The 19,502-nt window shown below is 43.4% G+C and overlaps 1 protein-coding gene across 6 annotated transcripts in view; it reads left to right on the forward strand.

Annotated features, from left to right (window-relative positions):
- The window catches only part of YEATS2 (YEATS domain containing 2), a 111,496-nt gene extending 98,118 nt beyond the window's left edge, over window positions 1-13,378 (forward strand). For 5 of the 6 annotated variants that reach the window (XM_021005883.2, XM_021005881.2, XM_021005886.2 and 2 more), the window contains exons 24-30: window positions 1,987-2,060; window positions 4,207-4,286; window positions 4,645-4,846; window positions 7,765-7,991; window positions 8,709-8,783; window positions 10,787-10,860; window positions 11,423-13,378. In XM_021005883.2, the coding sequence (XP_020861542.1) occupies window positions 1,987-2,060; window positions 4,207-4,286; window positions 4,645-4,846; window positions 7,765-7,991; window positions 8,709-8,783; window positions 10,787-10,860; window positions 11,423-11,531 (841 nt within the window). In that variant the 3' untranslated portion in view covers window positions 11,532-13,378. The remainder of the gene's footprint in view (window positions 1-1,986; window positions 2,061-4,206; window positions 4,287-4,644; window positions 4,847-7,764; window positions 7,992-8,708; window positions 8,784-10,786; window positions 10,861-11,422) is intronic. The other variant, XM_021005887.2, reaches the window with a different exon arrangement.
- Window positions 13,379-19,502: the final 6,124 nt, after the last annotated feature.

Raw genomic sequence — 19,502 nt, forward strand, 5'->3', positions numbered from 1 at the left:
CATACTTAAATAACAATTTAGTAAGAATGGAGTTTTTTTGGTGATACATTTTATTTTTATTTTTTACATAAATGTTGTATATTTTTATCTTATTTGTATTCCTTGCCCTCACCCTCCCAACAAGCTATCCCGTATTACCAAAAAAAAATGAGACAAATAATTTTTTAAAAAGAAAGGAGGAAGAGAAAAAATTCAGGAAAATCAATCAGTACTTGGAAAAACTCAAGTTACAGGCAGTCTTTTATACCAGCAGACCCTTCCACCTTTACAAAGGAGAGGAGTATGAGCTTCTTGAGGGGAGGGTGGCTTTCACCTTTGTATTCTTAGCTCTCTGCACAGTGCCAGGCATGCAGTAAGTGCTTAATAAGTATTTGTTGTCCTCAGTTGCCTTGGGAGTCAGTCTTATTCTCTAATTTTGCAGTATTCACTGTCAGTTGTTTTCTAGTAGCAATTCTCCCCATTTACATTGTGAAGAATGACCTTTTAAATATGCTTTACTGTGCCAAGTACTCATGATGTCTGAACTACATTTGTCCAAGAAAAGCTGCCCTCAAAGTATGCAGACTTAGTGGAGGGCTCAAAGCCACGTGGGAATAGCCTGAAGCTTGTGTCAGTCCTCTTTGCCATCCTGTCCTCTACTGGAATCACACTAAAGATGCTTCCAGTGAGCTGACAAAAGACAAATTCCCATCCTAAAAACGTTCCCATTGTAAGAAGCAGGTCATATCTCGTGCATTGGCGTGTGGAATATGAAATATCAACTCGTGCTAGCGTGGTAGTGGCCTGCCCCAGGACCGAGATGCTGAGGATAATGGCCACCCTTTACGTAGCTCTAAAGGCTTTACAGAGCGTTTTTATGTATTATCTCACTGACACTAATTTATTTTCAAGGTTGGCCCTTAATTTGTGCTTCCACCCAGGTACCTAATAACCTACTGGGACTTAGTCCTGTCACTTTGTTTGTTACCTCCTGAAATCCAAGTTAGGAGCTGTTTGACATCTCTGAGCCTCAGCTTCATCCTCTGTAAAATGGCTGTGGGGAACAGTTGGTCGAGAGGCTCTCCAAAGTCTCTTTCCACCCCAGAGCCTATGGACTCTGTGAATGTTCTAGAATGGAGCTGCTCACCCAGTCTTGTAGTGTGCTCTGGGCGGCTCCAGAAAGAGAAGCCTGCTGGCACTGAGGTGTCTGCATCTGTGTCGTCCTGATGCCTCCGCTTCTTGGGCATCACGAGCCGTTAAATGTTTATCTTTCCAGTTGTATTCCCCTCCCCCTGCATGCTGAAATATGTTAGAATGGTAGAAAGGCTGACAGACTGTGTGTTGACTCTGGACCTTATACATCGTGCCCATCGACCTTCCCGGGGAGTGGTGAGCATTCAGTGGGACCATCTGTGTGAAGAGCTTTGGAAACCACCGAGCACTCCAGGAAAAGGGAGGCTTTGGTTTAGAAACCCGGCCAGCCTGGAGTGATGTGTGTTCCTTCTTGCCAGGCTTATCCACCGTCTGAGCCCAACATTTCTGATGAGACGGAGCTTTTTCTACTGTAATAGCAGTGGTTCTAGGCTCACTGTTGCCTGGCCAGAGAGTAGAAAATCAAGACCAGGTGGGATTGTGGGATGCTCGAGATTGCTCTTCCGGGGGGCTCCAACACTGGGCGAAGTACAGGGAGCCCAAGGAGTCTAACTTTGCTTATAGAAAAGGTCTGACAAGGGGGATGTTTCCCCCATGTTCCTGTGATTTTATTTTTTTGGCTAGGCAGTGGGGTTAAGTGACTTGCCCAGGGTCACATAGCTAGTAAGTGTTATGTATGTGAGGCCAGATTTGAACTCAGGTCCTCCTGAATCCAGGGCTGGTATTCTATCCACTATTCCACCTAGCTGCCCCCTTGTTCCTGTAATTTACCAGGAAAAAAAAAAGTCTTCTGTCTAATGAGGCTTAAAGCTGATATATGGGATTTATTGCTTTTGTTTTTTTAATCCCTTGTAGCATAGAGCATTTAGAAAATACCCAACAGCTTCTAACAGCGATAGTAAAGAAGATCCCGTTAATCACTAAAAAGGGTAAGTAAATGAATCTGTACTAAGCACGGTTAGTGTAATTTAAATTAACAGTGGTGGCTTTTTGGGTTTTTTTAAAATTTAGTCGGAAAGAAGTTGTGTTTAGACTGAGTGGTTTTGTGGGCAGCTAGCTGGTCTTTTATTGTTGGCTTTGTCACTGATCTGGTCAAATACATGTGTTATTGCATTCTAGTTTTGAATTGTATCAACAGTATTGTTTCCTCCCTCACATCTGATCTTTGACGTGAAAGGTCTTTAGAGGAAACTGGACGCAAAAGAAAAACATGGCAGTAAGGGATTCTGTGCTCATTTTTTGAAGTTTTAAGTGTTTGATGTTAGTGTTTATTTGTGTTTGGTTGTGTAGTACATTTGGAAAGTGGAACTACGTCCCCAGGCACAATCCTTACTTTGTGCTCCCTGGTGTTAGGCCCAAATCATGCAAATCCTTAAGCACCTTAATCATTAGAAGCGTGTGGCCTAGATTATGAGGCCAGCAACCCTAAGAGTTACCTGCACGGAACAACAGTGGTTTGACAGGGCCAGATTATTCATTCAGCCAATGCTTATGAAGCCTTTATGTTCAATGTGCTGTGCTTGATTCTGGAAGGATGCAAAGATTAACGTGGTATGTCAGGGCCTCTCAGTGATGACAAAACATGTACATAGATAAATCTAGTGCCATTTAGAATGTGGCAAATACGTGAGTGGCTGAGTGCCCTGACGTCGGAAGAGGGAGAGGTCGCTTTCATGTGGCTAGGTTAGGAAAGACTGACTGTGGTAGGTGACTTTGGAGATGGGTGTTGAAGGTGAGATAGATGGGGGAGTACGTCAGAGGGGATTAAAGACGAGAGAGTGGGATGTGTGTTGGGGGACAGTCTCCAGTTTGGTTGCAGGGTAGGGATGTGAAGGACATTCAGTACAAAGCTGGAAAGATAGGTTAGGGCTAGATTATGGAAGGCCTTGGAAGCTGGTTAAGGTATTTGAGCTTCATTCAGTGGGGAATGGAAGACTTTCGTGGATGAGAGTGATGATGAGAGCAGTGTGTGATATAGGTGAATCTGGCAGCAGGTAGAGAGTGTCATGGGCCCAGCTGGAATGGAGGCAGAGGAGCAAGGCAGGAGGCTCTCCCATTCCTTTCATGAAAGCATGTAGCTCTCTTGGTCTCTTGTCAAAGACACACACTGAATTCTGCCATCCTGTTCCTGAGATCAGCTTCTGTCGCCTTTTTTTCTTGTGTCCAGAGGAACTCTTATTGAACTAAGACCTTGAACCTGCATTCCTGGCACTGACATTCTCGCAGCTCCCTGTAGGTCCCTCTAGTTCCAAGCTCAGAGGTCACTCAAATTCAGACTCTTTATCCTTGCTTGTTGCAAATATCTTTATTTGACTAGATTTCGTTCCTCAGCTAAGCAAAAGTGAATTCTGCAGGGGGCTGGCCCATGACAGTCGGCGCCTGCCTCCTCCGCTGCCTCATCCCAGTGGCCACGCTCTTCCCATGCCAAGCTGCTCATTATGGCATTGAGTAAAGTGGTCCCAAGGGACTCAGGAGCAGGCTCCAGTTACCCACATTTGGCTTGGATCTTTTTTTTTTCCTTTAAAATCTTTATTTTTTGTTATTGGGAGCTTAAAAACCACTAACACCCATGGACATTTCCATAGATGACAAACAGAAAAAGAATGTACATGAACAGGGACTTTCTTGCCTCCAGCTTATTTTTAAAAACATGATAAAATCTCCACGTTAGTTTTGAAGCTGTCTTGCTTTTCTGCGTCCCCCTTTGAGCACTTCTGTTCTCTTCTCTGCGTTTTGTCTTGACTGTCTGGGCACTTATTATTTTTTTCCCCGATTTTGAATTCTGAACTTGAACATCAGCAAGAGTCTTCAAGAACATGTTACACGTGAAGTTGTACTTCTCAATTCTGTACAGCCTGCTTTTCTTTAATATTTTTATTATATGGCATATGTATTATTACTAACAACATGATTTTAAAATACAAATGGTGTCCATTAAATCCTTTGCACTTAGCACATTTTTTTTCCACATTGTGCTTTTTTCAAGCACATTCATTCCCAATGACTAATATCAATAACTTGCCTTGAGTCTTAACCAAAACTTAATTCAGACTTTGCTGGCGGTATGCTTTCTAGGTGAAGATGCCAATTGTTTCTGTGCAAGTTCTGTGGAGCAGTATTATAGTTGGAACATTGGGAAACGGAGGGCAGCAGAGGTAATCTTGTCTTTATCTATCACCAGGGTATAACTAAAAACCATTTGGAGAGAAAAGGTAGCAACTCCTTCAAACTCTGGCTGCCAACCTGCTGGCCTAAACCTTGCCTCTTTCGAGCTGAGAATGAGGTTCTTTACACAGTACTTTGGTTAGAGTGCTTTATGAAATTATATTTTTCCCTCATACAAAAAAAAATCGTATTTGGAAAGGCCTCTTAGATTGTCACCCTCTAACATGGAATTAGGGTGTCTAATTTTCCCCATCCCAAAATGGCAGAAACATAGTTGCCATTTTAGAACTTTCATGTCTTCTCATGTTTATGAATTGGAGAATGTAAATTCCATCTTTTTTCCCCTAGTGGCAACGAGCAATGACAATGAGAAAAGTCTTACAAGAAATTCTGGAGAAGAATCCCAGGTTTCACAATGTGACGCCCCTCAAAACCAAGCACATTGTCCATTGGTGTCGTTGCCATGGTTATACTCCACCAGACCCAGAGAGCTTGAGAAATGATGGTGATTCCATCGAGGACGTACTGACGCAGATAGACAGTGAGCCAGGTAAGGAGCTAGTGAAGGGAGGCCGTGTCGCTTCCATCGCAGAAGGAGCGAGGGATTCGTTTTCTGTCTTCTTGCCACATCCCCAACAAGAAGTCCTACCTCCCTCGTGAGGGAGTGCTTGCTTTCCACGGCAGTTGCTTCCATTTTTGGATAGCTTTAATTGTTTAGAAGTCTTTCCTCTCTGCATCTTCCACCTGTTTTTCTGGACTCTGCCCTTTGGACCTCAAGCAGAGCAGTGCTCATTCTTCTCCCATGTGATGGCCATTCAGATACTTAAAGAGGTTATAAGATTCTCTCCAAGTCTTCTCTTCTCCAAGCTGACCATTCTTTTGACTGATCTTTGTGGCATCTTCTCTAGTCATCTTACTGTCCTTACCTACTTTCTTCCAGACAGCCTCCAGCTTATCTTTCCCCAAAGGTAGTCCCAGAAGTGAACAGTGTTCTCCTTGTGACTTGACCAAGGCAGAGAACAGCCTTGCTTCCCTCCTTCCTTTGGGATACTCCTCTTGTGACTCTCCACAACCAAGATGAACATTTCCTTTTTTAGCTTGGATGTCACATGTGGCCTCTAAAACCCACAGATCTTTTTCGCAGAAACTGGTTTTTTTTTTAATCCAATCATAGAATTTTATATTTTGTCCTGCCTAAGTTTCATCTGATTTGATTTCATCTGAGCCATCATTCTAATACCTTTTTGGATTCAGTTCTTTTGTCCGGAGTTTGGGATGTCCCGTTGACAAGCAATGCCATCTCTGCTTTCATCCAGGTCACTGATGAAAATGTTGAACGGTACAGGGCCAAGCACAGGTCCCTGGGACATTCTGCTTAAAGACCTTGGCCGAGGTTGACATTCATCAGTTCATGAGTACATTTGCACGTCCGACTAGTTCCAAATCCAGCTAACCATGCTGGCATTTAACCCTCATCTCCATTTCCTCCACAGGGATAGTGTGCAGAAACTTTGCCATACATTTTGCTAAAAACTAAGTATACTTTGTCTACAGCTTTAATCTGTGAGCCTAATTACCCTGGTCAGAAAAAGGAAGTGAAGGTAGTATGGTTTGGCCTGTCCTGTGTAAAGCAATGCTGCCTCTTCACCAAGCAGAGTAGATTGTACCCTTCTGTGCCTTAATATAGGACCTTTGTGAATGAATTATTGTGGCTAAGAATACTGGGTGAAGAGTAGCCCTGTTTTGTCTTCACAAGGCTTAGCAGTCTGCCCTCATGTATTATTTCTCCCCTTCAAAGAACTGTGCAGATGTGGATTGTTTTTCTGTCATACCATCTTCTCCATGGCCTCACTCCCATTTCTCTTTGTGATCCTATCAAATCTGTGTGTCCAACTATGACCTTTCACAAGGTAACTCAGTGGAGCATGTATCAAGCCCTCGGTATGTGCCAGGCACTGTGCTGACTAAGCAGTGAAGACGTAAACCGGCCCCAGCCATCAGAGTGCTTACGTTCTAGTGGGGGAAGAACCCTCACCGCAGCATGGCTGGAGATGTCTCGGAAGTGCGATGGAGAAGCTAGCACCCAGCAGGGTAGAGCTGAATGCAAACACGGGGACTAGAGGGGGAGGGAGTGGGGAGCCCATCCCCACAATTCCCACTGCTTTGTAATCATTTCCGTTCAGACGTAGCATCATCACTCATTGTCGTACTCAGCTGCCAAACTAATGCCTTCCCTTCCACATCATCTTTGACGCTTCCTTTTCCCCTCACCTTCATGTCCAGTGACCACTTCCTAACAGAGAAAGTGTCTTTCCCTACCCGTGTCCTTTGTTCTCATTGTCATAGCCACCCGGAACCCCGGCTTCTGGAATTACAAGTCCACACCCTGTCCCTTGCCTCATCTCGCATGGCCCCATCAGGTGACTTTGCTGAAGTCTCCCTTTCACAATTATCCCTGCTCACAGGGCTTCAGTATTTCACCGTGGACTGCAGAATTTAAGTCGGAGCAGGCATTCAGAGCTCACCCCGACCTGTCTGTCCTCTGCTTGGCTTCCTGGTTGGCTCTCTCACTTCCCCACAGAAATGCTCCCAAACGTGCTGCATTCTTCCCTTTTTGTGTCCCCATCTCATACTGTTTTTTGTCCTTGGAAGATCTCTCCCATTTCTCCTGCCTGTCCCTCCAGACTTGGTTTAATCCAAAGCCTTTTTGGATCACTCGAGTCCATAAAATCCTTTCCTCCTTTCAGATTCTGCGCTGTACACCATCTCTGCCATTCACCATCATTTCTGCCACTTAATCCCTGTCATGTACTGCTTTGTTTTACCTTTTTTTGCATGTAGCAGTCTTCCAGTCATAATGATTATAAGCTTCTTAAAATTATGGGCCGTGTCTTACACTTCTTTACAGTCTCCATAGTGCCTAACAGAGAGTAAAGACTAAATAGATTTAATTGATTTTTGCATTGTACTATAGCAAAAGCTCTCTGAGCTGGCTGTCAGTCGACAAAACTTGGGACAAGTCATTCCATCTGTCTGATCTTAATTTTCTTCTCTATGAGGGCATGAGAGGATTGGACTAGAGGATTGGATCTCCAGGTGTCTTTCCAGCTCCGTGATTAATTTTAAGGCGCTGTGTAAGTCAGCATGGGAAAACCAGTGGCATTTGAATTTTTTTGGCCCCATTATTGGCAGCCCAGTTCTGAATTGCATATAATCCATCTGAGCAAAGATTGTTGGTCTGTGCTTCATAGAGGAGATTTAGAGACTTTTCTCCTCTTCCATTCATAGCATTTATTGAAAGCTAGAAGGGACCAGAGAGGTCTTCTAGCTCAGCCCTCCTAGTCCATGCTTCTTAAATTCCCTCGGCTCTTGCCCTGACTTTCTTAGCTCTTAGAGGATTGGGGATGAATATGTCAAAGACACTTTCCTCTTGTTGCTCCATCATAAGACTCCTGACTTCTCATTTAGAGTGTCCATCCTCCTTCACCACCGCTGATGATCTCTGCCGGAGACTGGAAGACCTCCAGCAGTGTCAGAAAAGAGAGCCAGAGAACGATGAGGAGGTGGATGTTCTGACTGTCACTGAGCCCCTGAAAGCAAACGTCAAGAAAGAGAGGGAAGAGAAGCGAGCTGGCTTGAAGTTCTGTTTGGAAGCCACGCCTGCATCCGAGTTTGTCAGTGACACGGCGCAAAAGGTAGAAGGAGGAGGAGGAGGAGAGGAGATGCTTCCTCTGACTCGTGTCCAGTCTTCTAGAGACTGACTGACCAGGGGGAGAAGCAGCTTCTCAGCATCCCCTCCCTGTGCTGATAGCGCCTACAGTCCAGAGAGTTCTGGAAAGTAGAGACAAAACGCAAGGGTCAGAATTGGCTCTCTCACTCTTGGCCATTGAGGCGCCACTGAATTTGATTCCAGGGCTTCCAAAGGGTCAGGGGCCACTGTCTGACTTGAGGTGTATTCATTCCCTGAAGGGTACAAGATTGTGACCTTTAGAGTTAGAGAGCATCATTAAGCACTTTGTGTGATAGCCTCTGGGCTAAACCTGCCTGCAAGAAATTTGCATTCCCATTGAGGGAAGAGCACACTTAGAAGGGACCTGGGAAACGGCCGGGTGAAGACTTGGTTCTGAGTGACATAGACAGAGGCTCATCTGTGAGAGCCCGGGATGGATTCCAGGGAAGCGCCCCAAGTTTCAGGTGGTGGCCAGGACACCAACAGTATGGAGAGCCAAACTTTAACTTGTCCTAGATTAAACTGAAACATAGGGGAAAATCCATATGTTTTTCTGTATTAATTTTCCCATTGATTTTAATTGAAGTACTCTTGAAGGATTCCCTCCACTCTGCTGTGTTTCCTTTGGAATGAGAACATTGTTTACATTACAATGGATGAGGTTCTTTTTCTCTCTTCTCAGATTGGAATCACCCTCCAGCCTGTGGAACTTCACAAGAACACCTACGCATCTGTTGTTGAAGATATGATTCTAAAGGTGGGCATGGAATGTCCTGGAAGGAAGCCTTCAGGGTCCAGAACTAAAAGGGGATGAGGAAGCTCACTGGGTGCAGGGCAGGAGGTCCCACCCTCTTTGGTTGTCCATCTCCCATTCTTTCTCACTTAGTTCACTCCGATGTAGCTGGCAGACAGGGTGGTGTCTGTGGGACAGGTTCCCTCCCGTTGTTTATATAACATTTGTGTTCCTATGCTAGTCACAGATTAGCCAAGATTGGGGCACCCCAAAAGCTGCCTAACACTGCCTTTATTTTTATTTTTTATTTATTTTGGTGAGGCAGTTGGGGTTAAGTGACCTGCCCACAGTCTCACAGCTAGTGAAAGTCTTCGTTAAGTTCCATTTAAAACATTCTTTAAGGAGGTCCAGACTAGGAATTTAGTTCATTATGTTTAGTTACATATATACATAGTTATTTCCTACATTAACATTTACCTGAAGGCGGTATAAAAGCAAATGTAATGGAAACAACATTGTTATGAGACTAAGGTTGGGGCTGTTAGACAAACAGCTTGTCACAGAGTTCCCACACAACAGTCAGAGACGATTCGTTACTAGATGTCACAGCAAGACCCCAGGACAAAGAGAGAAAGGACACGCAGGCTCCCACAGCTGACCTGACCCCAGGCCAAGCACGCCTTTCTTTGGGTATCCTTCAAACATTGATGGCCCCATCCCTCCCAGGGTGGTTGTGAGGATCCAATGAAGTGATAATTGTGAAATGCTTACATAAATGTTCATTGTTGTTATTGTCGTTATTATTGTTACTGTTACTCAAACATGTAGGAGGGGGCCGCTGTCCAGAAGCTGAGGCCTGGCTTCGAAGTCTCACCTAGGTGGGCAAGCAGAAGCCCAGCTAAGCTAAGCTGTCCATGCTGTGAATCTAGTGTCCACTTGGAGTAGGCCCCTTCCAAACTTCATTTCCTCAGTCGTCCTTCAGATCTGCTTATCCCAGAAAGTCCCTCTCTGTCATGGACTCCAATTTTGGAACTGTGAGGGAATATTGCACACACCTTAGCACAGGCGCCCCCTTTTTCTCTTCTCCATGGACGGTTTTTTGCATGGTTTCTCAGTGGGTTTTCCTAATAAAGACCACCCACTTCTGGCCCTTCAGGAATCCAAAGCTCAGCGGCTGGGAGCTTGTACCCTCCCAGCAAGGGTTTCCCCATCCTCTTCCAGAAACTTTCCTCAGCATTTGCAACTAGTCTTGCCATACCCCAGACCTGACCGTTGGACTCCTTTCTAACGACAGGATCTATGCGGGGCTTTTGTCCCCATCTTAAATGCCAGCCCACTTGCTGGGAGGCTGAGCATCTTGGGCACCTTCCTCCTTAGAGACGGTAGAATCTCATGTTTTATTTCTTCTTACCCTGGCACTTTTCCTCTCTTGGATGAGAAAATGTTTCACTCATTTTATAGATTTCCACCCCACATTTTGGTAATTTGCTCTATTTCTCTGCATCTCGGGTGCTGTCAATTTGGATCTGGGGATCTGTTAAATTCTTGGTTTCCATTTTGTTGATTAATGGCTTCCAGTTATGTATATTTTTCGTTTCAGATTATAATGAATATGACTGTGGTTGCCTCTTGATAAGCAAATTAGAATTTTTTTCCACTGGTTTGTCTTTTCATTTTAAAATCTAATCCATCTAGTATTCCAGTACACAAAATATATACATACACACATATACTTATATGTACATATGTATATTTATACATACATATACCTGTACATATATATTATCTATAATCATATGTAATTTGTTCCGAGAAAATTGCTAATTTGCCAAAAAATCATCCTGCTGCATCATTTTCAAGAATCATGAAATTATTGCATTTTGTTGATCCAGAGTTCAGACCGTTGGTAACTTTGTGGTCTTCAGGCTTAGTTGTTCCAGAAGTTCTGGAGGAGGGGTCGTAGCACAGGGCGCTGGATTCCCACAAGTGGTGGTCAGGATGAAAAATAATGGATTCTTCTGTTACAGGCGACTGAGCAACTAGTGAGTGACATCCTGAGACAGGCTCTGGCTGTTGGGTACCAGACAGCATCTCACAGCAGGTGAGACCTTGTCATCTCTGGCAGTGATGTCAGACATGGAAATAAAGCAGCTGAATAGGATGTTAGGATGTTCATTGAGATAGAAAACACCTGCACACCACCATGAAGGGGTTCTAACCAGCCACTTAAGGTTAAGGGGCATACCCAGCCCCCTTCTGTGTTTGCAGTGTGTGGTTGGAGAAATGGCTGGTTGGGGTCCAGTCCCCCCTTCCTAGCCCTCTTTCGGAGGACTTTGTCCCCCTCAGCAAGGGGCCATCACAAATTATCCTCAGTCATCTGGGGATTAATAACTAAGGTTGAGCGGGCCAAAGAGGGGCTCTTGCTCACAGCTGAGCACCTTCGGGAGCTCCTTCCTCCTCCAGGGGAGGGTGGCAGTAAATCCCCAGAGTTCCCCATCTGGTTCCCCAGATATTGCTGGGACTTTCCCTGCAGTTATCCTAATAGCCCTTTGGTGTGGAGGACATGGGCTGATGACATCTTCCATTGAGAAATTCATTGATTCGGTTCATGAGTTACTTGGGTCAGTTATTCCTTATAATATCCTCTCATTCATTTGGTACAGGACTCCAAGAGAAATTACAGTGATGAATATTCACCAGGCCATCTGCAATATTCCCTTTCTTGATTTTCTCACTAACAAACATATGGGAGTATTAAGTAAGGAGCAGTGAACTCAAAAGGCCCCCAGAAAAGTAGTATGAGATGAAGACTCAGCCAAAGCATGTGAGCTGACCACAACCCAAGTCCCGGGGTCCATGCTCTTCACCAGCCATTAAGTGAAATAGGGAGTGGGTCAGCGTGCTCTTTCCACTTGGATGTAATTGGTCCATCTGAAGACTCCAGGGTAAGGGAGCCCCAAAGCTGGGATGGGTGGAAGTGAATCCGCCTATCTTAGGACGGCCCTGATTGATTTCCACCGCACCTCCTGGGAGCCTCCAAGGCTTGTTCAGGGAGTCTGCTTGCACACTCAGCACCACCTGTGGGCTCTGGGGTTACTGGCAGCTCCCCCTCTTGTCTTGCAAGAAGAATTGTCCCAGAAGTGACACGTGGGAAGCTGTGGTGGAGGTGACAGTGACGGTGGCAGCGTTGACCTGCCTTGTTGCGGAGAGACAGCTGCCCTGCCAGGACCTCCCCAAGTGGTTGTTGGGGCCCTGAGCTGAGTGTGACCGACTGCAGCAATCAGATCTGTGGGAGGGAACGGACCCGCCGGGAAGAAGCACAGCTCGCTGGCTACCCACTGTGTGGCCTGGCCCGGAAAGACTCTGGCGCATGGGCGGGAAGAAGCTTGAATGTTCCAATCATGCACTTAACTGGTTGGGGCTTAACAGCAGCCAGAAACTTTGGGCCTGAGGAGAAGGCAGAAGCCACTCTGATCACCGTGTGTGGGGTGCCTCAGCCGGCTCCCTTGCATGCAGTCAGGGGCTTGCTCCTTTGCCGTGTGCACCTTGTCTACAGGCAGCTGTCTGTAGTGTGGTACGTGCCGATGGACTTGCTTGAAAGTTGTTTATTCTTAGGAAAAACTCCCAATGAAGGCCAAATGGAAAGGATTCCTGCATTGGTTGGGGAGACTGAAGTAGACGTTATGGTCCCCCTCCATCTGTAATAGTCTTTGATTAAGTGAGCTCTCAGACCTGTTCAGACAGATCTGCTGGGGAGCTCACTTCCCAGAAAAAAGAAACAATGCAAAGATATACCTGTATGTGTTTGTTCAGTGGAGGAAGACAAAGAAAGCCCCTCAGCTGTGAGCGGAGGCATCAAAACACACAGACGATGGGAAGAGCAAAGCCCAAGGAAGACAAGCAGACAGAGAAGTGCTTTTATTCAGCAGCATCCCTGGCCTGGTGCCCAGGGCACGTGGAAGGCATCAGATTAGTGGATCTCCTCCCACCATCCATCTGTGGTGCAGAACCAAGAGGCATCTGATAGCCGTCAACAGGAACCGGTCAGCATAGACCCTGGAGGAAAACTCGGAGCCCTGGGCATCTCATGTGGTCAGAACCTTAGGGCTCATCCAGACAACCCAGGCTGGTGTTCTGAGTCAAGGGAAGGTGAGGTATGTCCCAGAGGGAGAATTAAGTGAGGGGCCCATTGGATCATAACAGTCTTGCTGGAACATGAGATTCATCCATCTGGGAAAGAGGAGAAAGCTGTTCGGTGCAGTGCATGGCGTGCTCAGAACACAAATACCAGTCATTTAACTTGCAAACACTTGGAGTGTTTTAACAGTTAAGTGAACCCCCAGAGCATTTGAGAATAGCAGGCACATGTTTGGATTAAAAAGAAAGTTTTCTCTAGAATCTTTCAAATCTAAGATCTGGGGGGAAAGGGTGCAGTTGGTCCGTGGCTGACCCAAAGGAAAGCAAGTTCTTGCACTGAGTGGAAGACCATAATAAAAAGCTTTTCAGCAAAGGAAACATTAAACATTAAAAGATCTCCTTGTATGTTAAGATTCCCAGTGTATTTGTATGATGATGTGTAACATGTATGGCTACAATAAATTTTCTTTTATTAGTTGTGATGGCTTGTTTGACCCTGAAGGGTGGTCCTTTTAGTTTTTTAAAAGAGACAGACAGGTGCAAATAGCTTTACTGTGGTGGTTTTCCATTTTCCATCATCATGACTTTTTTTTTTAATGTAATTCAATTTAAGTTCCTAACAAGAGAATAGTCAGTAATTCCAATGGCTGAAACGCTGAAGTCCCCTTTTGAGACATTTTGCAGGAGGATCTAGGAAGAAAAACAAACACATGCCTAAAGCAAGCTTTTCCAACTTTTTCTTGTTCTTTTTTGCCAGAAATGACCCAGTTTAAAAAAAATCTGGCAGAACAAATTTGCCAGAGGGAGAAGTGATCTTTCCTGGTAAGTTTTCACTTTTGAGAAGTTTTCCTTCACCAGAGAACTAAACTGGCAAAAAGATTGTGCTTTAAAAATAAATAATTTAAAAGTAAAAGGGATTTTACCTATTGTCAGAATTTGGCAGAGGGATTGAAGAGGAAGGAGTAACTCCATAGAGGCCTCGTTGAGGTTCCAGAGACTGGCCAGACTTGTTCTCTTCACAAGAGGGTCCTCATACTCAGCTTGGGAAGCTACAATGTATAGAAGGAGAATGTGGGGCTCATGGGGAGAAGAGAGTGTGGTTGGGTTTTATTTTTTAGGGTATGGTTGATGTGTGTGTGTGAACCAATCCAGAGCACCAATTTGCGTGGAACCATGTGATCCTCCTATAGAACTGAAGGTGTGCTGACCACACAGGTATGTAGGTCCCATGTTTTCCAGAATAGTCCTGCCTTTAAGCAGAGAAAATATGTTTTCCAAAGAACTTTGCAAAAGGAATATTCTCTATCATATGTGTCCTGATCTTTGGTTTAAAAAATATAGTTACAACCATGAGAAACGTGTGGTATATGAACCTGACCCAAGGGAATTGTTAGGAGCTAGAATTACTGTGTGATAACACTCAATACATTGAGAGAGATTTGTGGATGTATTTTATTTTCCCTGTTGGACTGTAAACTCCTTGGGGCCAAGGCCAAGTCTCAGGTATCTTTTAGAGGGCCTAGGATAGTGCTAAGGAATCAGTCCATTAACAAGTATTTATTATGCACGTTCTGTGCCGCAGGCTCTGTGCTAAAACTGCAGATACAAATACCAAGAATGAAGCAACCCCTACTGCAATGAACTTGTATTCAATGTTTGAGACAAGTACTTACAAGTACTCTGTGTGTGCCCACATGCATATACACACATGCATGTACATGTATGTGTTTATATACATAAAATTAATAAAGATCATCAGTCTAGAGCTAGGTCTCTTCAGCCCACAGTAAGGGTCTCCTACATGCAACAGCTACTTCACTAGGTGAGCAAAGTGTAGGGATGGGGGAGTGGAGAGAAGTTGCAAGCAAACGTATTTGGACTTTATAAAGAAGTTTCCTGATATTTAGAGCTATTCAAAAATGAAACAGGCTGTCACCCAGAAGGTTGGCAGGTACCCCCTTACTTGAAGCCATTAAGCAAAGGTTGGTAGACCCTTTGTTTTTCAAATATATTGCAGAACGATCCTTTTTATGTTTCTGTTGGACTTGGTGGGGACAGAGGCCCCTTTTAAAGCTGAAACTCTGTGATATAACAGGTGCACAAGTAATTCAAGATCATTTGAATAGGAAGAGAGCACCAGTAACAGACATAATTTGATGCTTTAAGGTTTGCACAGTTTCACATACATTCTTTCTCAATTGATTCCCACAACCTTGTATGATTAGTGAGGCTTAGAGATTTGTGATTTGCACATAGTTTAAAAAGCTAATAAATGGGACAGAAAGGAAGATACGTGTTCCATTCCTTTGCGGAGTTGGAGATCCACATATTAGCTATATTATTTCTGTAGAACATTGCATAGAACGTCAGAATTTCTCAGAATGATTGGATTTGCTGAGGATTTTTTCCTCTTTTTGAGTTCTTACATGGGATAACTCCTTGGGAGGAAGCAAACAAAGGGGAAATGTAGGTGGTGGTATAATATATCAATAAAAAATCTCTTGATTTTGAAAGAACACAAAAGGAAACACTATGAAATAAAGCTGGAAAGACATGTTGGTTATGGACTGTGGGGTACTTAAATGCCAGGCCAAGGTGTGGAGGTCTTAGAAGTGGTTGGTCTAACCAGGCCCTGATGGTTTTTGAGCCAGAGAGTGATACAGACAAACTTGTACTCTAGGAAGGTTATTTTGGAAGCTGGTGGACTAGAGAAAGAAGGAAAGCAAGCTTATTTGGAGCTTCTGACCAACAAGAAAGAAATCATTGCCAAAAGGAGACAACAGAAATCTTGACAACAAATGACCACCCATATATTTCTTGGTAGAGCAGACAGGCAAAGTTGTGCGTCATTTGGGCAGATTTCCAAGTATCTGAAGAAAGAAAAAATGACCTCTTATAGTCTAATATTTTGAAGTGGAATGTATCCCAAAGGGGATAGGAAGCTTTTTTTTTGGTTGGGCAGTGGGGGTTAAGTAACTTGCCCAGGGTCACACAGCTAGTAAGAGTTATGTGTCTAAGGCGGATTTGAACTCAGGTCCTACTGAATCCAGGACCTGTGCTCTATCCACTGCACCACCTAGCTGTCCCTGATAGGAAGCTTTTACGAATGAGATTCTGAAAGCATTCAAATTATTCCTTTCAGAAGGGAAAAATGAAACTCCCTGAGACTATGCAAGGATTCTGATAAATGAATAGCAAGGACTTAAAAGTGAGTATTTTTAAAAAATGTGCACAGAATGAAAGTGAAGGCAAATAATTGAGGATGAATATAAAATTGTAGCATGGTCCTCAGAGAATTATGTCAGGAATACTTAAGTCTAGAGTAAGCTAAGGCTTTTGATGGAATTTTAAAGATGACAATATGGATTGGGAAAAAAGGCAAAAAGAGAATCAAAGGTTTGCTGCTTAGGAGGTAAGGATGCTGGTTACAAGGCTGAACCACTCGACTTTTCAAATTCTGTTGTCTTTTCCAAGTAGTATGATGTTTGGACTGGGAAATGTAGAACAAAAATAGTGAGCAGGAAGTAGAAACCTGAGATAAATGAAAATGAGAAGATGGCACCTTGATACTCAGATAAATCAACAAGGAAATCATTAACAGCAGAAAAAAAATATGGACTCCAGGTCCAGGAAATGAGTTCCAGCATCCGTGTATACTGTGAAACAAAGGAAAGTGTTCTGACATTTGATGAAGAGAGGACTCTGAAGTTTGAGGAGAACATAAAACCAGAGCGTGCTGTTCTGAGTACAAAAGAAAGCTGAAGAATATGGAAGCAGAATTTATGGCCTGCACAGCAAAAATAATGGGAAGAATAGGGCAACATCGGCATCGGCAAGTCTCACCAAAGAAACAAAAGAGAATCATAGGGAATGTCCAAAAGTGAAGGACAGTTCAGAAGAAGAGAAGCAAAAACAGCATTAAAGGGAGATAAGCTCACTGTGCGACCAAACATGCTGATCATGAAGACAGGAAGTATAGAGACAACCAGAAGTCTCCCAGAACAAGACAGGATGAAAAAAGTTCAACACCATAATGCAGGAAATAATAGAAGACAGTTCTCCAGAACCAAACATAGAAAAAAAAAGTAGGCCAATTGGAAGAATGTTAAGAACATCTCCAGGTTTTGTTTTTGTTTTTTAAATTCTCAGCCTGCAAACTCTTAAGACACAGAGTGGTCAAATTTAACAGTTCATTTCAGAAATAACACATTCTGCAAGTGTTCAGGAGAAAGATCATCAAATACAAAGGAAAAGAAGTTCAAGAAAAGAAGTACAAGATTATTCTATTCTGTACCCATCAGAAAACACAGAGGGGAGTGGTATAATAATGTGTTCTGAAGAGCAATGCAGCTCAGGATGTGATTCAGTGTGACTTACCCTGCAAATATAAGCTCAACCATAAATTGGGGGGGGGGGGAAGGATCGATGTTAAACAATAAGAAATATTTGAAACATTTTAGAAAGAAAACTGACCTGAAGAAATTATTTGGTTCTTGAATGCCTCAAACAACAAATGCAAGAGAAGTGAATAAAAGCAGCAGCTAAGGACAGCAATATTGTCAGGGTGACAGCAGAATCAATAAGAGACTTTTCCAGATTTATGCAAGAAGACGTGGGTGAAGGCAGAAATCTGGTGAAAGTAACAGTAAAAAGGGAGACCTGGGGCATTATAGACAGAAACAATTGACACCTAGCTTACAGGCCGATCAGTATTTTTTAGGAATATATTACAACATGGGAGTGTACTTGAAAGTGGAGAGGGGAGCAGGAGGACAAAGAGGAATGTGTGATGTCCCCAGTTCAAAGGCTAGCAGTGAGGGGGAGGTGACCCTTGTGGTCTCAATAAGGCAAGAGCCTTCGGGGAGGGGAAGGAGAAGGAAGGTATTAAAAGAAGGAAGGAAGGAAGACTGTTTTGATGGAAGGGGAATCCACTAATGAATGATCTTATGGTTGAAGAGAGATGATATGTGAAGGGAGATAGGTTCCTTGCACAGGGAGTGGTCCAGGGTATTTGGTGCTTGAAAAATCCAGTCGTTCTACCTCAGAAGGGGGGAGTTGGAACTCTGGAGGGTAAGGAGGGCAGCTGCCACCTGGGGAAGTAGGAGGGTATGGACATGGGGTGGGGGGCGGGAGATAGATTTTGAGGTAAATGAGGAAAAAAGATAACCAGGCATGGATCAGTGGTTGGCTGCATACTTAAGGATGTTGTGGGGGAAGGGCTTTACCATAGAGCAGTGTCCTCTTTGACTCTTACAATTACCAGCATTGTTTTGGGAGTGAGGCAAATGTAAAAAATGGAATGTATTGGACAAACTACAAGGCAGTGGCAGAAACTTCCTTGAGAGAAGATCCTAGAATGGATACCTTGAAAGTTTATTGTATGAGGAATAGAGAGATAATTATAGGGTCGTGAATCAGAGAATAATCAGAATAGATAATGAAGAGAAGGTATTTTTTTTAAAGGGATGCAGGAAAATTTTAAATACAAGCAAGACTAATTGAAGAGCAGAGGAAGGGGAAATCAACTTGACTGAGAGGACTGGGCAGCTGGGTATTGCAGTGAATAGAGTGCTGGGACTGGAGTCAGGAAGATTAGTCTTCCCGAGTTCAAATCTGGCCACAGACACTTAGCTGGTTGACCCTGGGCAAGTCACTTAACCCTGATTGCTTCAGTTCCTCATCTGTAAAATGAGCTGGAGAAAGAAATGGCAACCCCAAATGGAGTCATGAAGAGTCAGACACATCTGAAAAACGAATAACAACAATAAACAGAGGAAGAAAAAAGGTAAAGAATTATATAACCAGTTAAATGCAAGAGAAAAGAAGGAAACTTCAATGGGAAAGGGGTAACAAATGAGAGGAGGGGATCACAGATGAGGGGAAGAAATTCAGTGGGCATAGGGCCATTGTAAAAAAGATCGAGGTAAACTGAGGGAACAAAGCACTATGTTTATTGCAGAAAGGGGGGAAAAGCTTGGAAAAAACCCACTACCACCAGTGTTCAAGACAGATGGAGGAACATATAAATCTAACAATTTTAAATGTAAATGGATTAAAAAATCCAATAAAATGAAAAAGTAACAGATTGGATAAGGAAACAAAACCCTAAGATCTGTTGCATACAAGAAACATTTTTTTAAAAAAGACAAAATAAAATTGAGGGGATAGAAAAAAATTTGTCATACATCATGTGAATCCAAAAAAGGAGTTGTAGTCATGTTGACAAAGCAAAAATATTCAGAAAAATTAATAGGGATAAACAAGGAAACTACATTAGCTGAAAGCTGTAGTGGAAAGAAAATCAGTAATATACCTTTATATTCCAATGCCTTAGCATCCAAATTCATAAAGGAAACATGACCTGCAAGAAGACAGTGCAGTTACAGACAGACAGTAACGATAGGAGACTTCAATACCCCTCTCTCAGTTTTAGAACAGAACAAAAAAATATGAAACTAAATTTCTAGAGAAACAAAGATTTCTAAATGAGACTACAAAAATATGCATATTTCTCAGGAATTTTTACAAAAACTGACAACGAACTAGGGCACAGAGATATTACAAACAAATGTGAAAAGGCAGAAACAGTTACCATAGCCTTTACAG

Source organism: Phascolarctos cinereus, unplaced genomic scaffold, assembly GCF_003287225.1.
Source record: "Phascolarctos cinereus isolate Bilbo 61053 unplaced genomic scaffold, phaCin_HiC Scaffold_5;HRSCAF=322, whole genome shotgun sequence".
NCBI classification, from domain to species: domain Eukaryota; kingdom Metazoa; phylum Chordata; class Mammalia; order Diprotodontia; family Phascolarctidae; genus Phascolarctos; species Phascolarctos cinereus.